Source organism: Pteropus vampyrus, unplaced genomic scaffold (assembly GCF_000151845.1).
Source record: "Pteropus vampyrus isolate Shadow unplaced genomic scaffold, Pvam_2.0 Scaffold4, whole genome shotgun sequence".
Classification (NCBI taxonomy): domain Eukaryota; kingdom Metazoa; phylum Chordata; class Mammalia; order Chiroptera; family Pteropodidae; genus Pteropus; species Pteropus vampyrus.
Window position 1 is genome coordinate 4851764 of NW_011888785.1, and position 11843 is coordinate 4863606.

The 11843-nt window shown below is 33.8% G+C and overlaps 1 protein-coding gene across 1 annotated transcript in view; it reads left to right on the plus strand.

Moving 5' to 3' along the window:
* Nucleotides 1–390: 390 nt before the first annotated feature.
* Nucleotides 391–11843, plus strand: part of AGMO (alkylglycerol monooxygenase) — a 307596-nt gene continuing 296143 nt past the window's right edge. The window contains 2 exon segments of the mRNA XM_011364559.1: nt 391–516; nt 1907–2037. Coding sequence (XP_011362861.1) covers nt 391–516; nt 1907–2037 — 257 coding nt within the window.

Here is an 11843-nt window from a genome sequence, read left to right on the forward strand (position 1 = left end):
TAACACTTCTTTTTCTTCCCCTTTCCCAGGAGGTATCATGTACTATTTTGCGTGTGTGTTTGTTTCTTTTTTGAATGATAAATCAGTCCATCTACAGCCAAACTCTGTTGTTTATCTTTGATTTGGGCATGATTCCTCACCTTTCCCTCCCCCATGTGCCCGGTTCTAGGACAGTACCCTCTGAACTTCGAACTCAGCCTTGATCCTAGTATTTTCCTTTCTCCCTGCACAGAATCTGCTGTTGGCTGAGCTCTCTGTGGAGCTTCGTTTCTAGCCATTCTCTGACAAAGGGCTTGTTCTGTGAAGCACATCTCGTCCTCTTTGTTCAGTCTCTGGCTTCAACCACTGAATCACAAATATTCTCCAGCTGGGACTCAGACAAGGGCAGAAATGAAGAACCCAGAAGCTCAACAGGATGTTTCGGTTTCCCAGGGAGTTCGCATGATGTTTTACATGATGAAGCCCAATGAAACGTCATTCCAAACCCTAGAAGAGGTGCCTGATTATGTAAAAAAGGTGAGACTATCTGGGAAGAGGCTGCTCTTGCTTTTTTTCTTAACAAGAAGTTAAACACATCCTTTCGTTCTTCACATTATTAAATTCCAATAAAAATAATTTTGTTTCATAAAGGCATGGAGCAAAAATAGAATTTCTACTTGAATGGGATTCTATACGATACTCTTAAACATCTTCTCCTATTAAATTCCCCTTCCCTGATATGTCACTCCAGAATATGACAAAATTCTTAAAAGTTTCCCTGAATACAGCGGCATTGCAATTTGGCCCTGTATATCATTGGTAAACTTTATAATAATTTTATTTTTTAAGGGTAAACTTGTCTACCTCCTCCTAGGAAACTATTTCCTCTTTACTTTGGTAGAGGAGTTCAGCAGAATGGATACACAGCTGACTGAGTCCAACTCTGATTTTCTAACTTTGAACTTGAACCAAGTTTCATTTGAAACTGAAGTGTTTAGAGGCACTTTTCACTTTTGGTTCCTGGCTATGATTGAAAGTGGAAATATCCAGAATTAGAACTTGAATACTGAAGTTCCCCACCCTGTCAAAATTGTTCCTACAACGCTTACTAGTTAAGACCAGAAATAGAAAAAAAAAAAAAATGACATCAGAGAATATGTTCTTGGGAGTTCAGTTTAGAAAACTTTAAAACTCATTATTAGCTTCGAAATGAGTGAAACCCATAAATTATTCCAGGATTTGATATTACTCCTTTTTGAAAGAAAAAAACTGTGGTACTTCATAAATTGGTATCTTCATAAATTGTTATTTTTTATATTATAACACAAACCTAGTCCAATATTTGGTCATTGATAGTGGAGCCTAAAAACATCTATTATATAAAAGAAAATTAAAGCTGAATGAATAAAACTTAAATGATGTCTCAAACACTTAAAATGGCCTTATTCTTTGAAATACTCAGAAAAACATTCTTTGTTCCTACAGTTTCAATTTGATCACTCCTGTAATTTTAAAAATGAAAAACCAGAATTGTGTACATCTTTAAAGGGATAACTCCTAAAGTGAGTCTAGCTTAGTTATATAGAGATAATAAACTTCTGATTATTGCATTTATTTTAAAATGTATTTTTCAGATTTAACTTTAAACATTTCCCTCCTAATCTTTGTTTTCTTGGCATAATTATCATGGTTATATCTGTTTACATTTTATTTTCAAATTGGATGATAGAATTGAGGCACCTGTTTAGTATATGTCTGAAATAATCAAATTTATTTGTTGGGAGAAAATGATCCTCTAGGAAAGGCATATACCTTCTCCTTCCATGAGCTATCACTCTGGACCTCCCACTTCTGGAATGACTGAGGAAATGTGGGAGCATTGCATATTGAATGCAATAACATCTCTTTTCTGCAATTTCCTTTCCAGGCAACTCCATTTTTCATTTCCTTGATGCTGCTTGAACTAGTTGTCAGCTGGATTCGCAAAAGGAAGCCACCAAGCCGTTTGGATGATGCGTTAACATCAATATCAGCCGGTGTTCTGTCTCGGCTTCCAAGGTGAGTTAGTTGGTTAGCAACACTGAGGAAATAAACTAAAATTCTCAAATTTGATGAAAAAAGAATTAGTTTATTTTTACATATATCTCCAAAAAGTTCAGTTATTGTCATTATTTAAAATTTTGATGTTCATGATGGATTTTTCTATGCATTCATTAAAAAAAAAAATACTGCTCTAAATATTATTTATCTTAATTTCTGAGCTAATTGGTGTCCCCTTAAATTTCATGCCCAAGATGTATGCTTCATTTGCCTTACCTTAGTCCCGAGCCTGAGTTATGGTTTAGTTATCTACTGGAAAATTAATTTTGCCTCAGGCCAATTCACATGCTATAACAATCTTCTAAGCAGACACTCCCTGGTCAAAATTACACAAAACTCTGGATTAGTGCAATGGTCTCCTACGTGCTGTCCCTGTCTCTAGTCTTACTTCATTTGCAGCCAAACATTTACATAATGCGAATCTGGTGGAAACTCTTTATGGGCTCCCTATTGCTGAAGATAGTGTAAAACTTCCTTTCCCGATCTATGGAGGCCTTGGTCTATCCACCCTTCATTCTCCTTCCCCCTTTTGCAATATTCGTTCCTTTTTTGCTCTACTCTACTGCTTGCCATTGCCCAGCTGTCACATGGGGTTCCTTCTGCTTGGAAAGCCACCCACGTATATGATTCATTTTGGTTTTCATTTTTTTTTTTAAGTCTAGGCATAGATTTCTCTTAAAGAATCACACTCTTCAGCAAATCATATTTGTTTTCCATCCCTACGTTAGACACCACTTCATCATGGTCCCATGGAACTTGTGCTTACCTGCTTACCCCAGATATAGAATTGTCTCATGGCATTGTCTCATCTCATTTTCCTCCCAGCCCTTCCTTGCATGCAATTTGAGAGCAAGAAGTGTTTTTTCTTCATAGTATTAACTCCTATGCCTGAAATAATGTTTGGTACATTGTAGTTAAAAAAATATATTAATATTTTTATAGTGTTATGTTAATGATAATATTGAATGATAAAGAGACCAAACAACAGTAAATAATAAATGACCAACTACTTTTTAGAAAGAGGAAATTATGTGTGTAGAGGAGAAACTAGTGAATGGAAAGTTCATCCGTAAATGAAGATTTACCAAAGAGGCAGAGGGTTATATTATATAAGATATAATCTTATAAGATTATATAACTGCTAAGATTTCCTTAGCAGTCCATGCTTTGTGTTGTTTATGACTGTTCTCACTCCTGCTTCCCACCCATTGCTTCTTTTATTGTTTTAAGAACTTTACTTCTGACCAGTGCTCATTACTTTGGAATGTTTCAATGAACCACCCAGTGGGAAACCAAGGTGGATTTAAAAAAAATAATAATAACAAGAAAACTTAAAGATATCTGAGAAAAGAAAATAATTTCATACAATTGCAGAAACTTGTTTAATTAGGAAGTAAACCTAAAAGTAAATTCATTTCATAAATGTTACCATGAAAAAGACAATAATTATAATAATAATTACTCTCTGAACAACTATTTGAATGGTTGCACATTGTTTTCAGAATCAGAGGATAATACTTCATGTTATTAACAATTAATTCACAGAATATCCTAAATAACAATTACTATTATGCATAATTTCCTCTATTCCATGACTCCCTTGAATAGAATTGAACAAGAAATACATTCAACATACTCAAGAGATAGGTAGATTTGGTTATTGAAAAATACCCACCTGGCTACTAGTTCATTCTGAATAAGTTAAGTGTATAGGTTTATCAGAATCGGACAACCAATAACTATAAATATAACTTGATAACTAAGAAGTACTCCCCCGTTGCGATTATGGATCACATATTTTGTTGAATCAAAAGGGATTTATTAAAAAATCAAGGAGAAATCAAGTTGAATGAATGCTTCAGTGTTACTTTTACTTTTTCAAGTTTCACTTTGGTTAAAAGTGAAATTAGATTGTTCTCTTACCATAACATTGTAACTACTAGAAACATAATCTTCACCCTTAGCCCTATATTTCTGTTCAGCAGTGTGATTTTAAAAATGTACAGAGTTATAACAGGATATATAAGAATCAGAACTATATTTTTGTTGAAAACAAACACCAAAGCATGAGGAAGATGAGGAGAGGGAGGGAGGTTACAGGAAGGGAGAGGGTAGGGATGGGAGAGAGAGAGAGAGAGAGAGAGTTAGTTCTTTAACTCTGGTGCCCTTTAAAACAAAAGGTAAAAGGTTGTGAACTTGAATTTGTATTTTGAATGACAACAGCAAATGGCTTCTTTTTTGTTCTTGTAAATGTGAACAGCAATTCTAAATTATGAAAGGTAGATAATTTTGTAAGTTTTGCAATGGATTTTACCCTTTATAGCCCTTTTTCTAAAAGATCTCAACAAAGCAAATTATCTGAAAATGAAATTCAAAAATAGTTTTGTTTATTTTGTTGCTACTTAAAAAAAACAAAACAAAACAACAGATGTAAGTAGAGAAGGAAAGCTGATCCTCAGAATCTACTCCACTGCATATCTCGGCAAAAGACAAGAAGAGGTGGGTTAACAAAAACTCTTAAAACAATATTTCAGTTGAAGTCACAGCATCAAGGGGAATCCTCGTGCAAATCATTAACAGCTGAAGGTTAGATTAACACAGCACTGATCGTATCCTCTCCGAGGGACTAATTTCATTTTCTGCATGAGCAACAGGGACTTGCCGTGTCCTTAAAACACACGATTACAAGAAAAATGGTAGCATATCACTCGTTAATTCGTTTGTGAGGAATTACACGTTGGATAATAATTCCAAATAGGCATGTGGCCTCTGACAAAAGAAGTTGTGGAAATCAAAGTGAAACCCTGAACATATTTTTCCACTTTGCCATTCATGTAATGGAAACGCTGGACGCAGACTGAGGAAAAACAATGTTGATTTGAGGGTCTCGATTTTATTATTATATAAAATTTGAAATATCCTGAAGATTAGTAGCATACATACCACACTGACAGAAAAAAACTACACACTGTATCTTTCAAATCTTTATGTAAGGGAAAATATTAATCATAGACAAGATTATATCTTGTTTACAAGCCTGTTGAACAGAGAACATCATGTGTAATAAAAGTCCATCTGTCCTAAGAACCGGATTCTGGGCAAGCCTGCATCTGTTTTGCTCTTCTGGAATCCAGTGGGCAGCCCTCCTAGTCATAATCTACTCTTGAAGTTATAGACGGATATTTCTATTTATCATAGTTAAATAGTGTATCACATGCAGATCATCTGCCTTTTTATCCATTACTTACACGTGTGACTATGAAAAATTAAACTTATTAAAAATTTTACTAAATCTATTGACTTAAAAAAAATCTATCTAATACTTGTGAAATGTCTTGCTACTGACTTAAATGCTAACGAGTGAAAAATAATCACATATTTTTCCTGCTTGTTTAAGCAGAACTCAATTTCCAATCCTTCATTAGAAAACCGGGACCTCAATTTGTTACTTCCTTCCAATGTTTCTGCTTCCATAAATTGCATCCTCCCCAGAGAAATTTTATTCCCGATATAAATATCTACAGTATGTTTGTTTTTAATGGGTTCATTTATTCTGTTGAAACAGCAGATTATAAATCAAATTGCAATAGGTTGGAGGGATAATTTAAGTAGGTAAATTTTCAAATAAGTTGGGGACACTCCACTTTTAATACATATGGGTCACTGCCAAATTTCACTATGGAGTTAGCTCTGCAATGTTCTACCATACATATGAACAGTTTTACTGGCCACGACTGCCATGGAATTTTCCATTCCTGACAAGAAAGTTCCAAAAAAAAAAATTTTTTTTTTAAGAGGAAATTAAACCTCTTTGAAATACTTTTGACTCTTTGGGGTGGGACTGAAGAATAAAGGAAAATTGTATACTGGGTTTTTGCACTAGACGTTAGTATCAGAGGCAAATACTGCCTTTGGCACCATCAGCTTTCTAACAAATAGATGCCTGTTTTGGATGATGACTTTAATAAACGGTTATTCATTGTCCAAAATAAGAGTTAAACACATTCGTGCAGATATTCGTGTAGTGCGAACAATGATATTTTATTATTAACAGTAATATATTTATTAACTTAGAAAATTAGTTAAAAACACCCCATTTGAAGAAAATAAAATTTAAAAAACTTGCTGGTTTGTTAATTTTATTTGCTTAGGAAGAGCACTTCACTTCCTCCAAACTTTTACCTTAGACAACTTATAAATAGACTTTGTTATTAATTGTGTAACTTCAGAAATTGCTATTAGAATAATCTTCTCTACTAAATGCAAACTTTCTTGTGTTGACTAGTCTGCATTTGTGTGCTTATTCAATAGTAGAATTGAATTACATGAAGTAATTTACTTCTTGCAAAGTAAAGAATGTAGCAAATTTACTTTTTAAAAATCTACCACATTGTGTTTATAAAAGTCTATGGTTTTATGTTTGTAGTAAAATGTAATTAAATAAAATAATTGTTTCATAAATATAGCGTCATTTCACAGTAAGTAATAGCAGTACAAATTATATCTGTCTGTAGAAGGTAGAGGTTACATTAGGTATTTTGTTATTACTGAAGAAAAATTAATGTTCCACTAGATGGAGCAAAAGGGGCAGTAGCTTTACAGATAAACAGTACAAGGTTTAAGGTTTAAGAGATTTTGAAATAAATAAAAAAAATTTCTTGGGAAAGTCAATCTATACAATGCAAATTTATTTATATATAACTTTCTAAAGCTTATAAAATATTTAGAATAATCTCATTTAAATATTGATTTATTTTTTGATTTATGTGACAAGATTATTTGCAATAAAAATGTCTAATTTATTTTCTTCAATTTTGCACAATCTGGCCAAACCAGACAGTACACACAGTTCTAATGACAGTCATTTAATAGTATAAATTGGCAGATGTCTGTGAGTACTGGATCCATAATTCATAATGCTGAAAGTTGCTTTGAAATTTTAACAGTTTGCAAGGAGAGAATTACATCAAATTTCATTTGTTTTGTTAATGATTAAAGAATGAGCATATTTTTAGCTAGATAATTTTAGAGTCCATTCGGCCTGATGCTCTCATACCTTAAATCAGCCCTGAGATACAGAAAGGGTGAATGTCATGTCAAGCGTTATCTTTCTATTTTTGATGATGGGTACATTCAAACTGAGATGACTTTGAAAACAAATCAGCTTTAATTAGTAATTTCAACCCCCAAATAATATTTATTCTAATTTATTAATTATTTTAAAATCACAACATTATAAATTAACTTCATCTTTTAAAAAATCCAGGATTATACTGGAATAGCAATTTGGTGCCTTACCAGATTTTATATTAACTAAATATTAACTAAATATTGGCAAATCTCTAGTGTTGAGAGATAATGTTATATAAACGCATAAAGAATTAGCTACTTTTCATTTGCCAAAAGACATACCTCAAACCCAAGGGAAAATAGCTATTTGGGGGAAATTTATAAAGAAAATAGGACAATGAGAGGAAAGACTCTATATATACAGGTTGTTGATTAGAAGATTCTAATGTCTCCTTATATTTAGATCATTTTTTTTTTTGGTCTTGTGTTTAAATTTAATAGGTAAAAGAGATCTAGTATTTGGTTATTCAATCCCCTGTACTACCTGATATTTTATCTCCATGTGATACAGTAAGCTCACTATATATATATATATATATATATATATATATATATATATATATATATATATATATATACATATTATATATATCACTTCCCACAGGATGAGGTTTACAGAGTTGAAGTTTAAATTCCAGAGTGCAGAGTCATATGCTGGGGGTTGGGGCTGGGAGAAGATGAAGGAATTTGGAAGAGAAAGAGGAAGGAGCTTTGGTTTATGATTCAAGGTCTGGTGGGAACTTTTTTGAAAATGTAGGTGCTATTTCCTGCAATCAAGGGCTTTCCAGAGCTTGATCATCATTTCCCAGCTGTATCCCTTTGCCGAACTGTTTTTAGTTGTGGGCAGTCCATGGCTGTTTTTTCCCATTTATGATGGAAGAAGATCATATTTATCTTGCTGATAGAAAGCAGGGAATTTAACTCCCACAGCTTCTCCCCTCTTTCTCTTCACCTTGAGGAAAGTTTAACTTTGTTCTAAAGTGTGGGGAAAAAAAAAAGCCTCTACTGTAGTATGTCAGGCAAATTTCAGCTTGATTTGTGTCAACCCTAATAAGAAAGTTGACAAAGTAATAAATTGGGTGTCTGCTCAAGATCTGGCACCCATACAGGAAATAAAAAGGTATTTCAAGATTCTCTTTGTTTTACAAATGAAGTTTTCCCGGGACCCTCTTTCTTTTATCAAATTCTTGGTATCTTAAAACCTATTTAAATTGTCACTGGAACTGACAAGAAAGATAGCAACTTTAAAAAAGAGATACTGAACTGATGGGACATTGATGAAGCAGGTGATTCTATTTGCCCTGTTCACCAGTGTGTCATCTCTGTCTTGTGCGGTCCCTGGCACCTCCTTGGCTCTTAATATGAAATTATTGATTGATTGAATGAATCCATGAATGGATCTGTTTTGATGACATGTACTAAAGCTTAAGGAAAAAGCTATAGCTTATTAGATTTTCTATTGTATTTTGTACATTTTTTATTTTTCTTTCTGGATCACTCTTTTTTAAGGTTATTGACTGAGACAATATTGCCAATATTGCCCCCAAGGAGGCATGTGGACATTTGGTTTCACAACTTGGATAGAGGGCTGTGCTACTGGTATCTCTAGTAAATGGAGAACAGATATGCTGCTAAATATTCTACAATTCACAAGACAGGCCCTCACAACAAAGAATTATCTGGTCCAAATAGCAATAGTGTCAAGGTTTAAAATCCTTGGTTTAGTGAAATTATTAGGTTTACCCATATAAAACTAATATTATATGCTGTTTTTTACCTAAAATTTGAATTTTATATGACTAACCCTCTACTAAAGTGTAATAGGAAACAATTTTAAGATTTCATAATTTGGGTAACAGTTTCTATAGGACAGATCCCTACAAAAAAAATGATCTTGTCCAAATGTCAATAATGATGCTCGAGAAGCCCTAGCCTCAACAGTGGTCCCCAATCTTTTTGGCACCAGGGACCGGAGCTCCTATGAGAATTTAATGCCTGATGATCTGAGGTGGAGCTGAGGTGGTGATGCTAGCGCTGGGGAACGGCTGCAAATACGGATGAAGCTTCGCTGGCTCTCCCGTAGCTCACCTCCTGCGGTGCAGGCCAGTTTCTAACAGGCTACAGTCCATGGCCCGGAGTTAGGGACTCCTGAAAAAGATATCAACTAAGCTAACAGGCTTAAAAATAAATTTCGTTCTAGCCCCTACTTTAATAACCTGGATAACAAATTGGAAGGCAAGTTTGATTAATTGATTGATTGATTTTTGAATTACAGTTGATATTCAATATTATTTTATATTAGTTTCAGGTGAATAGCACAGTGGTTAGACATTTATATAATTTACAAAGTGATCCCTCCGATTAGTCTAGTATCCACCTGACACTATACTTAGTTATTAAAATATTATTGACTATATTCCCTATGGAAAACAATTTGGAGTTACTTCAAAAAATTAAAAATATAACTACCTTATGACCTAGCAATTCCACTTATGGGTATTTATCTGAAGAAACCCAAGACACTAATTTGAAAAGATATATGCACCCTTATGTTCACTGCAGCACTATTTATAATAGTCCAGGTATGGAAGCAACCTAAGTGCTCATCAATAGACAATTTGAAGACAAGTTTTAAGTTTAGATTCTTGGATTCCTCAGAGTTCCGGAAGAGAACGGTCTGTTCTGTCTCATGAGGGACCTCATGCACATGTGTGGACATTCCAGACTGCTTGTCCAAGCTCTGTCTACGTGTCCAAAAATAGACACCCTTGACTACCTTGTCACGTCTAGAAGTTTACACACCTGCACAAATCAGCCTTCTAAAGGACTGGACCAGGAAAGAGGCCCATGAAGCTTCTGCAAGCAGGCTCAGACCACTTGGACAGGGCATTCTGGAGTAGCCACATCATGGCCAGGGTTGAGACAGAAGTTCTGGGCAGGTAGTCCCTTTGGTTCAAGGACTCACACTCAGGGACAAAATACTCTTTCCAGCCATATAATCATTAAAGGAGGTCATCGAGAGAAATGCTGGTTGGTCCATGAGCTGGATCTGGGCATGGGAGACTCCTTATCCATTTCCTGTCCTTGGAATATATGTTCTGCCTGTTCCCATTCTAGCAGCTGTTTCAGGGGCATATCCTTGAGAGAATTAAGGTGTTGTTGAGACCATCTGGATTGAATACGTGACTGAATCTAGTTAAGACCTCTACATGGGCCTATCTATCTCATTTTATTGCGCTTCACAGGTATTGCATATTTTACAAATTGAAAGCAAGACCCTCCACTAGCAAAAAGGTTATGACCTGCTTTATTGCAGTGGTCTGGCACTAAATTCGCGATGTCTCTGAGGTATGCCTGCATAAACTTTTAAGATTCTGGTGGGAGGGTAGGGAGATTTACTTGTCTTATGGTCACCCAAGACAAGCCCTGTATATAATTTCCCTAGTTTATTAAGCCTACTACCTACCAATCTGAAGTGGTCTTTTTCTTAGGTCTCTTTCTACCCTCTGGGTATGGGGGACAATTTACCAACTGACAATAACCTCAAACTGAAAATTGAGTTTTAAAATATGATGACATGTAGTCCTTTTCAAAAGTGTAGGCATTTGAGATTTATATTTGTTATTTATATTAATGCTGTTATAAAGTAGCCTACTGTTTTACAGATTAAATAATAACAAAGCATTCAAAATATGAGACAATTTTAAAGTTATTAAATCATAATTAAAGTTATATCATAATTAAATCGAAAGTACATTAAAATTAAAGGTCTGGTCTCCAAAAGACCTGGTAACATGCTAACTTATAAAAGCTGACTGCGTAAAGGAAAATATTATTAAAATGATGAATTTTAACAATATACTAATTTAAGCTGGTTCTTCAACTTTTACTTACAATTAGATATTTCAGAATCCTCAACTTTTTATGGTTTATAAATAAATATTGGGTAGAATTATCAATTCATTTTATTGATAAATAGAAAAGAAAAAGTCAATTCAATCAAATTTACAAAAGTGATAAAAGGAATAATCATTGAGTTTGATCTTAAATTTGGTCAAATAAAATTTAAAGAAAAAATACCACACTTTATAAAATTGAAGTATATTTTGTGTACTTTTTGAAAGATTTTGAAAGTTCTTGAAATAAAAATTTACAGAAGCTAGGTACAATGGATGGCAAGACATATTTTGTTGTCTGGGTTTTAAAAACAACTGTTTATTTTAACTAGATTTCTAGATTTCTATATTTCTATATTTAACGAGATTTATATCTTGAGAGCTGGGGTTTATATTACTATAAGAAATATTGAAATGCTGAGTATCCAATATATAATCCTAAGAATAATATCTAAAAAGCGTTAAAAGTGTGTGAGTGTGTGTGTGTGTATGTATATAAAAGAGGGAAGAAGGAGGGAGTATAGATGAAGAGAGAATAGTTAGTCAGAAGCAACTTTAAAGGCAAATAGTATGAAAGTCACATATTTTAAGGCAGTGGGCAATTTGCATTCCCCTTTTAAAATATGCTATTTATAATTTTCTACTTTTTATATTTCCTTTAGATTTAAGATTGTACTCTTCATTAAGATTTAGAAATGACAATCTCAGAAAGTAAGTCATAGTTTTGTCATATTTGTG